The 14,121-nt window shown below is 33.9% G+C and overlaps 2 protein-coding genes across 10 annotated transcripts in view; both read left to right on the forward strand.

Annotated features, from left to right (window-relative positions):
- Positions 1-1,000, forward strand: part of LOC104649657 (uncharacterized) — a 29,212-nt gene extending 28,212 nt beyond the window's left edge. For 5 of the 9 annotated variants that reach the window (XR_003244001.2, XR_003243999.2, XR_003244000.2 and 2 more), the window contains one exon: positions 354-1,000. Coding sequence is in view for 2 of the 9 variants with exons in the window: in XM_010329175.4 (XP_010327477.1) it covers positions 397-962 (566 nt within the window). In the remaining 7 variants the exon portion in view is untranslated. Of the gene's footprint in view, positions 237-353 lie in introns of those variants that run through there. The other 4 variants (XR_011211989.1, XM_010329175.4, XM_069290298.1 and 1 more) reach the window with 2 other exon arrangements.
- Positions 1,001-11,365: 10,365 nt separating this feature from the next.
- On the forward strand, positions 11,366-11,842 carry LOC104649752 (uncharacterized). The gene has a single exon (XM_010329291.1). The coding sequence runs from the start codon at positions 11,366-11,368 to the stop codon at positions 11,840-11,842; it is 477 nt and encodes a 158-aa protein (XP_010327593.1).
- Positions 11,843-14,121: the final 2,279 nt, after the last annotated feature.

Consider the following 14,121-nt stretch of genomic DNA (forward strand, 5'->3'; position numbering starts at 1 on the left):
GACGCACGTCACACGGTCATGGGCTCACGGCTTCTTACTCTTTCATGGACAAAAGTATGGTATTTGAGCGGAGAAGGCTAGAGGGGCTGACACCCCCCCCAAAAAAGAAGGGAGCTACGTCTGAGTTAAACCGAGTTTCACTAGCTTTCAGGATTTCTGGATTATTGTTTTTAAAAAAGGAATGCTATGTGTGATTGAAAACTTGTCTACATCAGCTTGTCTGAAGCTTTTTCTTTCTTTCTATTTGTTTTCTACGGTTCTTCTCTTATATATATATATATATATATATATATATATATATATATATATATATTATATTTTGTTCATATCTTTCCAATTTCGGTATTTTACAGCACATCCCTAATGAATTTGTAATCGAGCATGGCCCTAATCTAGGGGATAGTGTGTTGCTTGAGGTCCCAAATGGCGTGGCATGGAAAGTAAAACTGCTAAACTCTAGTGGCATGGTATGGTTAAATGAAGGCTGGAACAAATTCAAGGAGTACTATTCAATTGCATGTTGTTACTTTTTACTCTTCAGATACGAAGGAAATTTCCAGTTCTCTCTGTTCATATTTGATCTAAATGCTTCTGAGATTGAATATCCTCCTGGCCAAAATGAAGATATGACACCACAAAATCGATCTGTTCTGTGCGTGCCACCAGAGGAAAGCGGAATAAACTTACCCCTACTCGGTGAGCCACCAAACGAGAACAGGATAAACTTAACCCCACCTGATGATCCACCAGAGGAAGATGTGATATACTTATCTCCACCTGGTATTTACACCATCATGGCCAAAGGTATAGATATATTTAAGGCTAGTTTTTCTCTCTCTTTCAGAGCTTCACAATGTATTTTACGATTTAAGTTATGTACCCTGGAATGTAAATATCTTTTTTATACAATCAATGAATTCAGCACCAAGTTAGTGACTAGATTACCAAGTATTATGCATTGAAGAGATTAATTTGCAATTATCTTATTTCTTACCAATGAGTTGAGGGTCTATCGGAAACAACTTCTCTACCTTTTTACGGTAGGGGTAAATTCTGTATATATTCTGCCATTTACAAATCCCCGCTCGTGAGATTATATTGCATTTCTTCTTCTTGTAGTACTTGTGATTATCTTATACTTGATCTGATTATGTAAATTTTTTTACTTCTGTCAATGCGTTGAACTTAAAAGCTCTTATTTTTACTCTTTATATCTCGTTCTTTTGGCAAAAAAAAAGAAAAAATTGTATATCTTTATGGTGTTTGCTTGTGTTTTGTGTTCTTTTTAATTTAAGTTACTCTTAAGAGACTTATTTATAGTTTTAATCATAGGATTCAAGGTTAGGTAAGTTTGGCAACATCTATAGACGTAGGATTTTTAACCTTTCTTTGGTAATCTTTATGCATCTTTCTTGATGCTTTTCAATACAAAGGATTGATGTGTCAAGTTCCTGATCACAGGATTGCTCCATTGGAAAGGTTGGACTTTTATTACTACGTATATAATTAACCGAGTTTTTGATGCATACAAGTATTTTTATTGAAATGTTGATATATAACTAATGGAATACTTAGAATATCTCCTTGCCTGCTATCAATTCTTGCTAGTCATAATAACCAAACGGGTTAGCCTTCATTTGCCCCATTCTCCATTTTAGATTTAGAGAAGTAAGGGTTTCCATCCGAACTAGTGCCTTAAGCAGGAAGGAAATGCAATTTTGTGTATGGTAATAATTATTTTTAAAAAAATTTAATATGAATGTATTACTACAAGTTGTTAATTCAAATTATATGGGATTAATTAGGACCACACATAAAACGACAGCATTAACAAGGAGAATGTCTTAATGCATATATATATATAGGCACATTAGTAGGCTGTTTGGATTGACCTTTTTTAGATGTTTTAAAGTCAAAATAGTTTTTAAATAGTTTATAGTGTTTGAATAAAATAAACAAGTGCTTAAAAGCATTTATTTTAAGCTAAAATAAGTCAAAAATCATATGTTAAAAAAAACAAAACATGGAACTCGTTTTTTTTTTGTCTTGGGACCTTCACATCATTTTCAATTTTGATTTTGCAATTCCCTCTAAGTTTTGGCCATATGTTCCTTATGGTTCTCCAAAGGCTAGTTCATTTAGTGTTGGTCACCAAGCTAGTTGACCAATGATCTTTCATTTCATATTTTGCCTGAATCACCTCCTTCCACAAAGCTTGTTCATTGGAGGCTAGTCTCCAGAACCATTTCATTAGTAGACATTGGTTCTGAGTCTTCAAGTTTCTCATCCCTAGACCTCCAACTTGTTTATTCCCAATCAAGGCTGCCCATTTAACCAGGTGAAATTTTCTTCTCGCTATTGCCTTCCCATAGAAAGTTTCTTCTTAGAGCATCCAATCTATCAATTACTCAATCAGGAATAGGAAAAAAGGACATCATATAACTAGGCATAGAATCCAAAACGCTATTAATAAGTGTTAGTCTTCCCCTTAGGGAAAGATATTGGCTCTTCCAATTTACTAATCTTCTTGCACACTTTTCGATCACCCCATTCCAAATATCTAAAAACCTATTGTTTGCTCCAAGAGGCATCCCCAGATAAATAGTAGAGAGAGGTCAACAACTCTTCCACCAACGGTCCTAGCCAGAAAGAATAGGTCAGGAACTACATTAACCGGACATAAGAAGCTCTTGTTCCAATTTATATGCAGTCCTGATATAGCTTCAAAGAGAATAAAAATCACTCAGCATTTTGAGTTGTTCTTTATTGGCATCACAAATATGAGAGTATCATCTGCGTATTGTAAATGGGTGATCTCCAGTTCACATCCCACTCTGTTTGATATTTTGAATCCCTTTAACCAAAGGTTCTCTCAAGCAGCTTTCAGCATATCACTTATCCTTTCCATTGCAATGATGAGTAGAAAAAGGTGATAGAGGGTCACCTTGCCTTAGGTCTGTTTGAGCATAGAAGAAGCCTATAGGGGAGTCATTGATAAGAATTGAGTATTTGACAATTTCAATGTAGAACTTCATCCATCTTAGCCATCTACCACCAAAACCTCTTTTATCAAGAGTTTCCCACAAATACTACCAATTTAGGTGATCATATGCCTTCTGTATATCCAACTTGCAGAGAATTCCTAGAGCAATGCTTCTGGTTCTAGAATCCACACACTCGTTTGCCATGAGGATGACATCCATTATTTGCCTACCTTTAATGAAGGCCAGTTGTTCATTTATGCATCACCTTTTTGAGTCTCTCAGTAAGAAGCTTAGAGATGATCTTGTAAACACTACCAATTAGGCTGATCAGTATGAATTTAGTAAGCTCCTTTGCACCTATTTTTTTGGGGATCAAGGCAACATAAGTTGAGTTGAAGCTTTTCTGAAAAACACGTCTCTCATGGAAGTTCTTAACAACATTAATTACTTCTCCTCCAATGACTTCCCAACAGTGAGTAAAGAAAGTCATCGTGTTACCATCAGGCCTTGGTGCCTTGTCTCCGGCACAAATCTTTACGCTCTCCCATATCTCTTGGTCCTCAAATTCCTTTTGAAGCACAAGATTATTTTTTCAAAATTCTGTGTCCTCCCCTGCAATTGTGTAAGGGTCTCCAGGTCTCAGTTTCAGTATATAATTCCTGATAGAAATTCACTATCGCTTTCTTTATAACTTATGGACTTTTGACAACTTCTCCATTCATATTTAACTCATCAATAGAATTATATCTTTTATGTGCATTGGCAGTTCTATTAAAGAATTTAGTGTTATTGTTCCTTGCTTAAACCAATTAGCCCTTGACCTTTGTCTCCATTAAATCTCCTCACACTTGGCAATGTTCTCAAACTCTAGGAGAAGTTCAGCCTTTGAATGTATCTCCTCCACATTGAGAATCCTCCTGTCCTCTTGTGTTTCCTCAAGTTCAGTAAGTTGATTGAGTATACTCTGTTTTTTAAGGCTAGATTGCCCTGAGCAGACTTGCTCCAATTCCTTAGTTTTTTTTTTTTTAAAATAGTTTTTTTATCCAATGCGTACACACCATCTTTTTTGGATCTAGATAACTCGTGAGATTTTATCAAATATGTTATTATTTCAACCCTTGCTCATAATTTGACTTTAATAAATATCCTTTCTAACTTTAAATTCAACCATTGCTTTCGAATTCAACTTAATCCAAATGTACAATACAAGTATAAGCTCACATATTTATTACCAAAATTTATTTCTATTAACATAATCTGTCAATTACATAAATTAAGACTTATAAATTTTTTTTAAAAAAAAATATAAATAAATTGTATAATTGTCTATGACTTCATTATGGTATAATGGATAAAAAAAAGTGTCTAAACTCACAGCCTACTTGTCATCATTTGATTGGTCAAATCCAATTCAAACAGGTGATATTTGAATTATAGAGTTAAACAGCTTTTTATTCGTCTTTGATATGATGAAAAATTGTTGATAAGAGACGAGCAATGACCGCAATCCTCTTGTCCTCATTTAGATCATTTTACATTGACGATGACCCGCTTCTTCTGTACGGTGGCGAAGAGACAAGCAATGCCGATGAATCATCAGGGTTGGAGAATAATTAGATCAAAAAATTGAATGCTCAGAGACAATCGGCATTTTCTAATATCTTTAATCATACAGTTGTCTCTGCTGATAATTCGATTTCTAATTCCTCCAAACTTGTGCGTCTTTCTCTATTTTTGGTCTCTGTTTATTATGTGTAGTGTACTTTTTTGTTTACCGTTGGAGTATTGGGTTTTGTATATTTTTTTTTATTACTTATTTGATGGTTCACTTTTTTGTAAGTTGGGTATGGGATTTCTTGCAAATTTGTATATGCAAAGAGAATGTAGGTGGGTTTTGTGATTTCTTTTTATGGGTCTTTTTTTTGTAAGTAAAATGGTTAATGATAAGTGGGGTAAAAATTAATTTGTAGAAAATCAAGTGAAGTGATTTAAGGTATTTCTTTTTTTGTTTTTTGGTCGAGATTGTGCTAAAAATTAGCGTTTTCATGCCATGATCTTCTACACATAAATATTCCTAATTGTATGTGTTCTTAAATGATTTCATTGTCTACTCCTGATGTCGATTCAACTTTGTCATTTCATGTCTAGTTTCACTGTTGCGCTGTTTTTATTTTTTAAGTCTATTTCGCTATTCCTCATCTCGAGTCTACTTCGTTGAATTTGTATTCTTTGTTTTCACTATCTCTAAGCATCGGATTTCATTCAATTTTGTTACTGTTAATGTTGTCTTCTTTTGAAAAATAAGGATAGAATCTCAAAGCTAATTAGTATGAAAGTTGGGTGTTGTTTTGCCTATTCTTTGTTGAATATGATAGCTTGTTTTCTACAGTTGTGAATTTCGTAATTGTTTACTGTCCAGCATTGCCCTGTTTAAATCGAGATTATGCCTCCTTTTAGAAAAAGTTTAGTAAAAAATCATTTTATCTTTCCTCTTTTACTGTATTGGTGTAGTTATAACACCATGGAGTCCAATTCTTTTTTTTTTTATATTTGTTCCTTGGCAACATTCTTAATAATGGGATGTTGATATCATGGTTTTGATTTCGTAATTGAGTGTGGCCTTCATATAAAGGTTAATTAGTCAGTTAAATTTGTTCAGGTCTTCCCTTGGGGAACGATACCTCGAAGTGGGGGTGGGGGTAGGGTAGGCAAGGCGCCTCAAGGTGGGGGCCTTGGGGCACGACGGGGGGAGGCCTCGGGCACGTTGCCTCGACCGGGGTGAGGGAGGGATTAGAGTTTCAACTGTCTTCTTCAATTAATAATCATAGAAGCCTACTGCAATGCAGATCTTCCGATGCGTTTTGAAGATCGTGTTGCGACTGTAGACATAGCAACACGTTTTCAAGAGGGTAACAATAAAGTTTTTAAAATAGTGGATGAAGAGATAAACAATGGAAAAACACAGGCATTATGTGGTGAAAAGAAAGCATATACTCTAGGTCATTGACCATTAAGTGGCTTCGGAAGATCATGATACATAAATGCTAGAACACAACACCATTTCTGTTATATTCTTGTTATCGATCCTCATTCACCTGAACAAATTCCTCTGTCTTTCCATACTAACTCCAATTTGTTTTGTGCATGAAATCTGGTCAGATGTAGCCTAACCTAAAGATGTTTTATAGCAAACTTTTTAGTATATCTAGAACCATGTTTATGATATTTAAGTTGTCTACTAAGGACGTAACTAAGTAGACAAAGTATTGACTAAATCATACTTTCGATAATTTGTATCTTTCAGGTGATACTCGCAGTTTATGTTAGTGGGAGTATGGCATTGTATAGAATGCAGAATGCCAAAGCAAAAAACATTTAAGCTAATTGCAGAGAGTACGTGCGTCCACTATCAGTCAACGGACCAGGTCCCTTGACACACTCGAAGTAAGAACAAAGAGTAAGTTAAAACAGAAAATAACACAAACATTTTACGTGGAAACCTCCTTGCTCAAGGGAGTAAAACCACGACCTGTCAAACTGGATTTTCGATCGTTTTCACTAATCTTCACAAGCAAAAGTTAAATCCAATTACAACAATGTTAGGACAAACTATTAATCTTATAACCAAGCAATAACTCTACTGCTTGAAGAGTCTAAACAGATGTCACTCTGCCCACTAAGATATCACCACTAGACAACTTCGGATTCACTAAGCAACACCCAGGTTACCCACTAAATCACCACGCTTCAGATGACCCAGAATTTGACTAAGCAACACACAAGGTTGCCCACTAAATTAGTTGGACTCAACTAACTTAGACTTTTCAACATACCAAAAGATCTGAGTCCTTTATATATTTTAGGAACAAATTTACAATATACGTTCAGAAGAAATACTCCTAAGACGACCAAAGCTTCCGCTCTTTCTGATTTGAAATGATCCCTGGAATGCTTCTTCAGTTCTTTGCTCAGCCTTTGCAAGAGTTCTTGAGATGTTTTTCAAGTTGCAAAAATTGGGATTATGACTATTTGACATGATGTTTAAGTAGAATAGTCAAAATATTTAAGGCCATGCCATTGGCCGAGGTTTCTTCCACTTCTGCCACTATTGGAGACTGTGCAGCGTGCACCAACTTTTTGTACTTTTTCCAGCCTGACAGTGTTTGTGTATATTCCACTTGGGAGTAGGTCCCTTTACAAGGTCTCTGGGTTTGTTATATCATCAAAACTACAAATAACATTTTCTCCTTTTTGATGATGACAAACTATACACACAATACCTTCAGTTCCCCCTGTTTCAATTCCCCCTGTCGATTATAACCTTTTCACCAGCCTGAGCACCCAATGACGATCATAACCTTTTCACCAGCCTGAGCACCCAATGACAAGTTATACAAGCAGATATCATGTCAACTTTCAACCCTAATACTAATGTATACTGTTAATACTGAATGTGATATCTGCCCCAAATTTTACTATTGTGGTATTCGTTTATAAAATTGTCTCTAGTAGTAATGTGTATCTATGTCTACATTAATCTAGGTTAATGTAGTTAGAAATGTACAAGTATGAGGCTTGGTTTGAATCCATAAAAATAGTAATTTGCCTCAAAGAATCTCTTTAAAGGACCAATCCTTTGTTTGTAACTTGTAACCTTCCCTAGACATTTATTTTCTTGATCAAAAACCTTCCCAAGACATTTACTTATTTCTTTACCATTAAAGATATAGTAAATTACCTTTGTCTAAAAAAAAGATCTAGTTAATCAGTTACAGTGACTTTTTCCTTGGTCAATTTTGTGACCTAGTTGGTTTGTTATTTGAGTTTGTCTGAGCTTTTGAACGAAACATGGCAAATTTTCGGGGATTGAACATTCTAAGTGACACTGGAGTATTTATTTTCATAAGTGCGGTAAGAATGTGTATTAATATGAGAAATAATGTGAATCTAGCGAAAATTTGAAAAATGTTAAAAGGAAAGTTGTATCATATAGCTAGCTCAACTAGTTTGTGATCGAGCCATAGTTGGTTGACTTTTTTGGTACTGCTGGAGGAGATATGAAAGAGTTTGTCAATTTCCTTTGGCAAGGCAAACTAACTGTAGGGGGAAAATGAGGTTTGCATGAATGCAGAAGTAGGGAGGAACTCTCCATTGTCGTGACTATCATCAGCTCTGGACGAAAATTTTCTTCTGTTCAGTTCAGCTTTTATGTTCTCCATATATGTTGGAAGGCATACACTTTCCTATGGTTTGCAGTATGCAATATTTGTTGACTTTGTATTTTGTCTTCTTTAAATCTTTGGAAAATTTCAAAAGGGCAACTCAATTAATTAAGAAACCAAAAAGGCAACAATTTGTAACGATATCTAAAAATCAGGTTTTCTAAAACGAGAGCGCAAATCCCATGAGCCTTATAAGATGCAGCAATTTTTAGCCTTGTAAGGCTAAGCCTCCATGAGCCTTACAAGGCGTAAGGCTGTCAGCGCCTTGCAGGCAACTTAAAAAAATTGTTTTATTTTTTTGCTTGTCAATTAGTTTTTTTTTCGTTTTATTTTCTTGGGTTAAAAACTTGGATATTGTTATCTAATTGAGTTATCCTCAGACACTACTTCCATATAAATTAATGTATTTCAATTAAAATAGGCTAATTTTCACATATAGCAAACACAAAATTCATATTTGTATGTTATATCAAATTTTGCATAATTGCACTCTATAGTAAACATATATATGTATAATTCGCTATATATATATATAGAAAGAGAGAAATTATATACAGTGAATTTATATAAAACGAGAAAAGAGAAAGACAAAAGAGACTTGGACAGAAAAATATTTATATTGTATAATCATAAGTGTTAGGAAGATTATTTACAGTTTGAATTTGTATGAAATGAGAAAGAAAGAAAAGCAAAAGAGACTTGGGCGGAGAATATACAATTCAATCGAATTGTATAAAACGAGAAAGAGAGAGATTATATACAATTTAAAAATTGTATAAAACAAGAAAGAGAGAAAGGCAAAAGAAATTGGGTAGATGAGTATTTTCATTGTATAATTATAAGTGTGTAGGACGAAAATATATGTGTTTCATGTATATATACAATTTTCTCTCGCTTTATACAAAAAAAAACGCAATTTATACATTTCATTTCCAGTTGTATAAGCGAGAGAAGCGAGAGTGGCGAGCGAGATTAGGGAGAGGGGAGAGAGGGAAACGAAAATATATGTATTTATACAATTTCCTCTCACTTTTTACAAACAAACACATTTTATACATTTGTGTTTGTATAAAATTCGAGAGAGGTGATCGAGACTGCCACCAAACAAGATTGGCGAGCGAGATTCTACTAAGAAGAGTGGCGAAAATAGCTATAGTTTGCTATAGGATACAATTAAATCAAAGTATATTTATAGCATTTAATTTGAATTAATAGTTTGTCATTATATACAATTTTCCCATTAAAATACTATCTCTTGGAATAAATATAAAACAAAAATTTATCACCTCAAATCCAATTAGATAAGAATATGATAAACATTTACTTGTATCTGATATTTGTATTTAAACCAAATTGTTAATATTAAAAGACAATAAATCAAAGTAAAAATACATATCATTTTATCATAAATAAATATTGACTATGCAAGGCTTATATTACTTTTGTTAACTTGATATAAACTCGTAATGAAAATAAATTTTATCGATAAACACCTCCACTTCATACATATTAGTTGACTCATCGGAGAGTTAAAATTATGTTATCTAGGGAGAAACTAATGATGTAGCTTCAGGCCCCAAATATTGAAGTATTAGAATTTTGCTTTATTATATTTTAAAGTGGTTTTTAGTAAAGATTTTTGGATAAAATTAAGTTTGAGATACTCATCAAAAGTCACATATTTTGACAGATTGCGCATTCAAAAACTTACTACCAAAATAAAAGAACAACAATCATTCCATTATGCATAATTGAAAAGCCTTTTGAAAATTCTGTATTTCAAAATTTCAATAGCCCTTTATGCATTTTGAAAGAAAAAAATTGTCTTTTTTACTCCGGAATTGTTTATTATGCAAGTCAACAGATAGTGATTCTTATTTTCAATCATATTGTTTCTTCAAGATCATGTCAAATCCCATGAATACGTATTGAATCCTTCAAAAATATATCTTTTTTCACAACAATTAATTTAGATAATTTGAAACTATTTAGTACTAACATAAAAGGAAACATGATAGAAAATATAAAAGACAAATAAAAAATATAAAGGACAACATTTCTATGATTTTCAATTGCTTGTAGTTTAGTAATTAATTCAGCTAAATCTTCAATGAAATGACTTCAAATTTCCTTGGCAAATCACTTTAAATATCTCATAGAAATCAGATTTTAAATTAAAACTTTCTCCTTCAAATTTGAAATCCTTTAACATGATTGTTATCTCCAAGAACATAATGTTAGTAGAATTAACTAATACTCAAGCTCTTCGGCCTGTGAATGTGAGCAAAGTAAACTTATACTCAAGTTCTTTCGCCTGTGAATGTAAGCAAAGTAAATTACATTATAGCATCTTCGTCTTGTACCAAAAGGCATTTTAGCTTGTAAAAATATGGATTGTTAATTTATTATTAAAAAAAAAATTTAATGACATATAATGCTAAATAGGAGAGAGTGACATTTTTGAAGTGTCAAATATATTTGAAGGAAAATAGTGATAGTTAGATGATATTTTTGTCCAAAATGAAACATGAAATGATATTTTAAAACAATTCCCTTGACTTGGATGACCATTTAGGAATTGACTCCAAAAAAGTCTTTACCTATATTTAAATATCTTGCAGAGTTGCATCAAATCAATACTGCTGATGAGAATATAGCATCAATAACATTAGCTTTCTGTTAGTTCTGTTAGTAAGAAATCAAGTAGTTAGTTAATAGTTAGTTACAAGTTTCAAGTTGTTAGTTTCCAATAGTTAGTTAGAAGTTAGTTGGGTTGTTAATCAAGGTCTATATATAGATTCACATTGTATTCATTTTTAACTAATTCACAATCAATACAATATACATTTTTTCTCCTCACAATCTGATCTCAAGTTCAAGCTCTCAAGCTCAAGTTGAAGATCATCAATGGTGATGAATCCATGGTGATAATCTCTTCATGGTATCAGAGCGAGGGAGTCTAATTGTTCATATTTCGAAGTCGAATTGTGAGCTATTTTTTTCTGTTGTTATCAACTGATTCGATTAATTGATTGTGTTGTGAATTCTTTTTGGTTTCTTCTTCTTCTTTCTTTCTGATCGAGGAGACACATTCATAGCTGGAAATTAGCAAGTTCTAGATTGTTTGCGTGTTAGATTTATCACAGATATTCAAACACAATGACTGGCACTCAAGCTGGAGATGTTGCTTCTAGTTCAACCACATCTCGTTTGGATTTTTCAAGTCCTTTTTATCTACATCCTTCAGAGAATGCAGGATCATCATTGTTACCTGGAGTTTTCGATGGTACTGGTTACAGATCTTGGCGAAGAGCAGTCCTCAGAGCATTATTAGTTAAAAGCAAAACAGGTTTTATTAATGGAGCAATTGTGAAGCCCATATCTACTAATCCTAACTTCATGCAGTGGGAAAGATGTGATGATATGGTCATATCTTGGATCTTGAATTCCTTGTCTCCAGAGTTGCGTGATAGTCTGCAATATGTGAATAATGCCAAAGAGTTATGGGTAGAATTAGAGGAAAGATATGATCAAACAAATGGATGTAAATTGTATCAGTTACAGAAGGAGATAAATGAGCTTGTTCAAGGTACTTTAGACATCACCAAGTACTACACAACAATGAAAAAGCTGTAGGAGGAGATGAGCACAGTTGACATTAATTCTCAATGCACATGTGTGTGTTCTTGTGGAGGAAAGACAAAGCTGCAAAAGGCTGAGCAAGACAGAAGATTGATACATTTTTTAATGGGGTTTAATGAAATGTACTGTTAGAGGTAGTATTCTCATGATGAACATTCTTCCTAGCATGGCTCAAGCTTTTGCTATTCTGTGCCAAGAGGAAAAGCAAAGAGAAGTAAAGCCTCATAATCATACAGCCTTGGATTCTACTTCTCTCAATGCTTATGGACAATACAATAAATTACAAAGGATTCAGAACAAATTACAGTTCATCTAAAGGGGCTGGATCTAGTTTTAGTAACAATATGTCCAGAGGAAATTCAAGTATCAACAGGTCTACCTTAGTATACGATTATTGCAAGAAGTGAGGACACACGAGAGATAGATGTTATAAACTTCATGGATATCCATCCAATCCAAAGTTTCAAAAGGGAAAAGGAACAAGTTCTGCAACAAACATGTGTGCTTCTGATATGAATGCACAACAATCTGAGGAAGAGACTCAAATGGGAAATCAGATGCCAATAAATCTGTCCAAAGATCAGTATGAACAATTACTCAACATCTTGGGAAGTATACAAACTGGAAATGGAGTTTCTAATTCTGATAATTCAAACAGCATGATGAATGGGGCTGTGAACTTGGCAGGTATACTTGCTTGTTACTCCTCTATAAATGATATAGGTGATCTTTCTTGTGAATGTGTTAAGCTGACTGCTGGCTCTTGGATAATAGATTCAGGAGCATCACATCATATGACTTATGATTGAACCACTCTCACAAATATTAGAACTCTTCCATACCCTTAATATCACTTCCAAATGGTTACAAGGTTAAAGTGACTCAAGTTGGTGATGCTTGTTTAAATCCAGTGTTAACTCTAAGCAAAGTGCTGTTTGTACCTAGCTTTAAGTTTAATCTCATTTCTGTTCATTGTTTAGCACTACAACTTAATGGAGTCATCAGTTTTTGATAAATTTTCTTGCTAATTGCAGGGCCTTTCTCTGAAGAGCCCTCTGGAGCTTGGTAAGGCCAAGAATGGTCTATATTTCTTGTGTCAAAAATGTCACAATTGCTGCAAGTCTGCTGAAGAAAAGTCATCTCATTCTAATTGTCATCTTGTCTCAAAGTTTCACAATGTATCTTCTGTAAGACAATCTCAAATTTCTACTGCAAATAAAGCAGATTGTAAGACTATGGCTTCTTCTTATTCTAATATTAAATGTCTTTCATTTGCTGATGTCTCTAGTCACACATACAATGATGATGAACTTGTATGGCATGCTAGATTAGGACATGTACCCTTTGTAAAGATGAGGAATATAACATCCATACCTGTAAACTTTTCTCCTAAACAACCTTTTACATGCAATATATGCCCTATGGCTAGGCAAACTAGGATGCCATTTCCAAAAAGTACATCCATAACTACCAAAACTTTTGAATTACTACATGTTGACTTATGGGGACCATATCACATTCCTACTCGTGATGGTTACCATTATTTTCTTACCATGGTTGATGACTACAGTAGGTCTACTTGGACACAATTACTAAGGTGCAAAAGTAATGCCCTTCAAACCATCAAAGCCTTTGTGTCTCTCATAGAAAACCAGTTTCAAACCAAGTTGAAGGCCATAAGATCAGACAATGGTTTAGAGTTTACCTCATCTGAAGTTGTGCAATTCTTTCAGACCAAAGACATTATACACCGAAAGACCTGTCCATATACACCTCAACAAAATGGGGTGGTAGAAATGAAACATAAGTACTTACTTGAAACAGCAAGAGCACTATTGTTTCAATCAAAGTTGCCCTTGAGATACTGGGGAGAGTGTATATTGACTGCCACATATATAATAAATAGATTGCCAACTAAACTTCTCCAAAACAAATCTCCATATGAGATATTATACCTTAAACAACCTACCTATTCTCATCTAAAGAGTTTTGGTTGCCTTTGTTTTCCAACTGTTTTGAAAACTCACAAGGATAAATTTGAACCAAGAACCATTCCTCATGTTTTTGTTGGTTATCCATTCAATACAAAAGGATACAAAGTCTTAAATCTAGCTACAAAGAAAGTTCATATATCCAGAGATGTTGTTTTCCATGAAAGAATGTTTCCTTTTGTTCATGTTCCTAATGATGACTCTAGTTTCAGTTCTGTTTTAACAATGCTTACTCATTCTGTTGACATGCCTTGTATGCCTGGAAAAACAAACATATTTGGT

Source organism: Solanum lycopersicum, chromosome 10 (assembly GCF_036512215.1).
Source record: "Solanum lycopersicum chromosome 10, SLM_r2.1".
NCBI classification, from domain to species: Eukaryota; Viridiplantae; Streptophyta; class Magnoliopsida; order Solanales; family Solanaceae; genus Solanum; species Solanum lycopersicum.

Bases quoted from the DNA above. Each gene is read 5' to 3' on its own strand.
- LOC104649752 (XM_010329291.1), top strand. From the start codon at position 11,366: ATGACTGGCACTCAAGCTGGAGATGTTGCTTCTAGTTCAACCACATCT.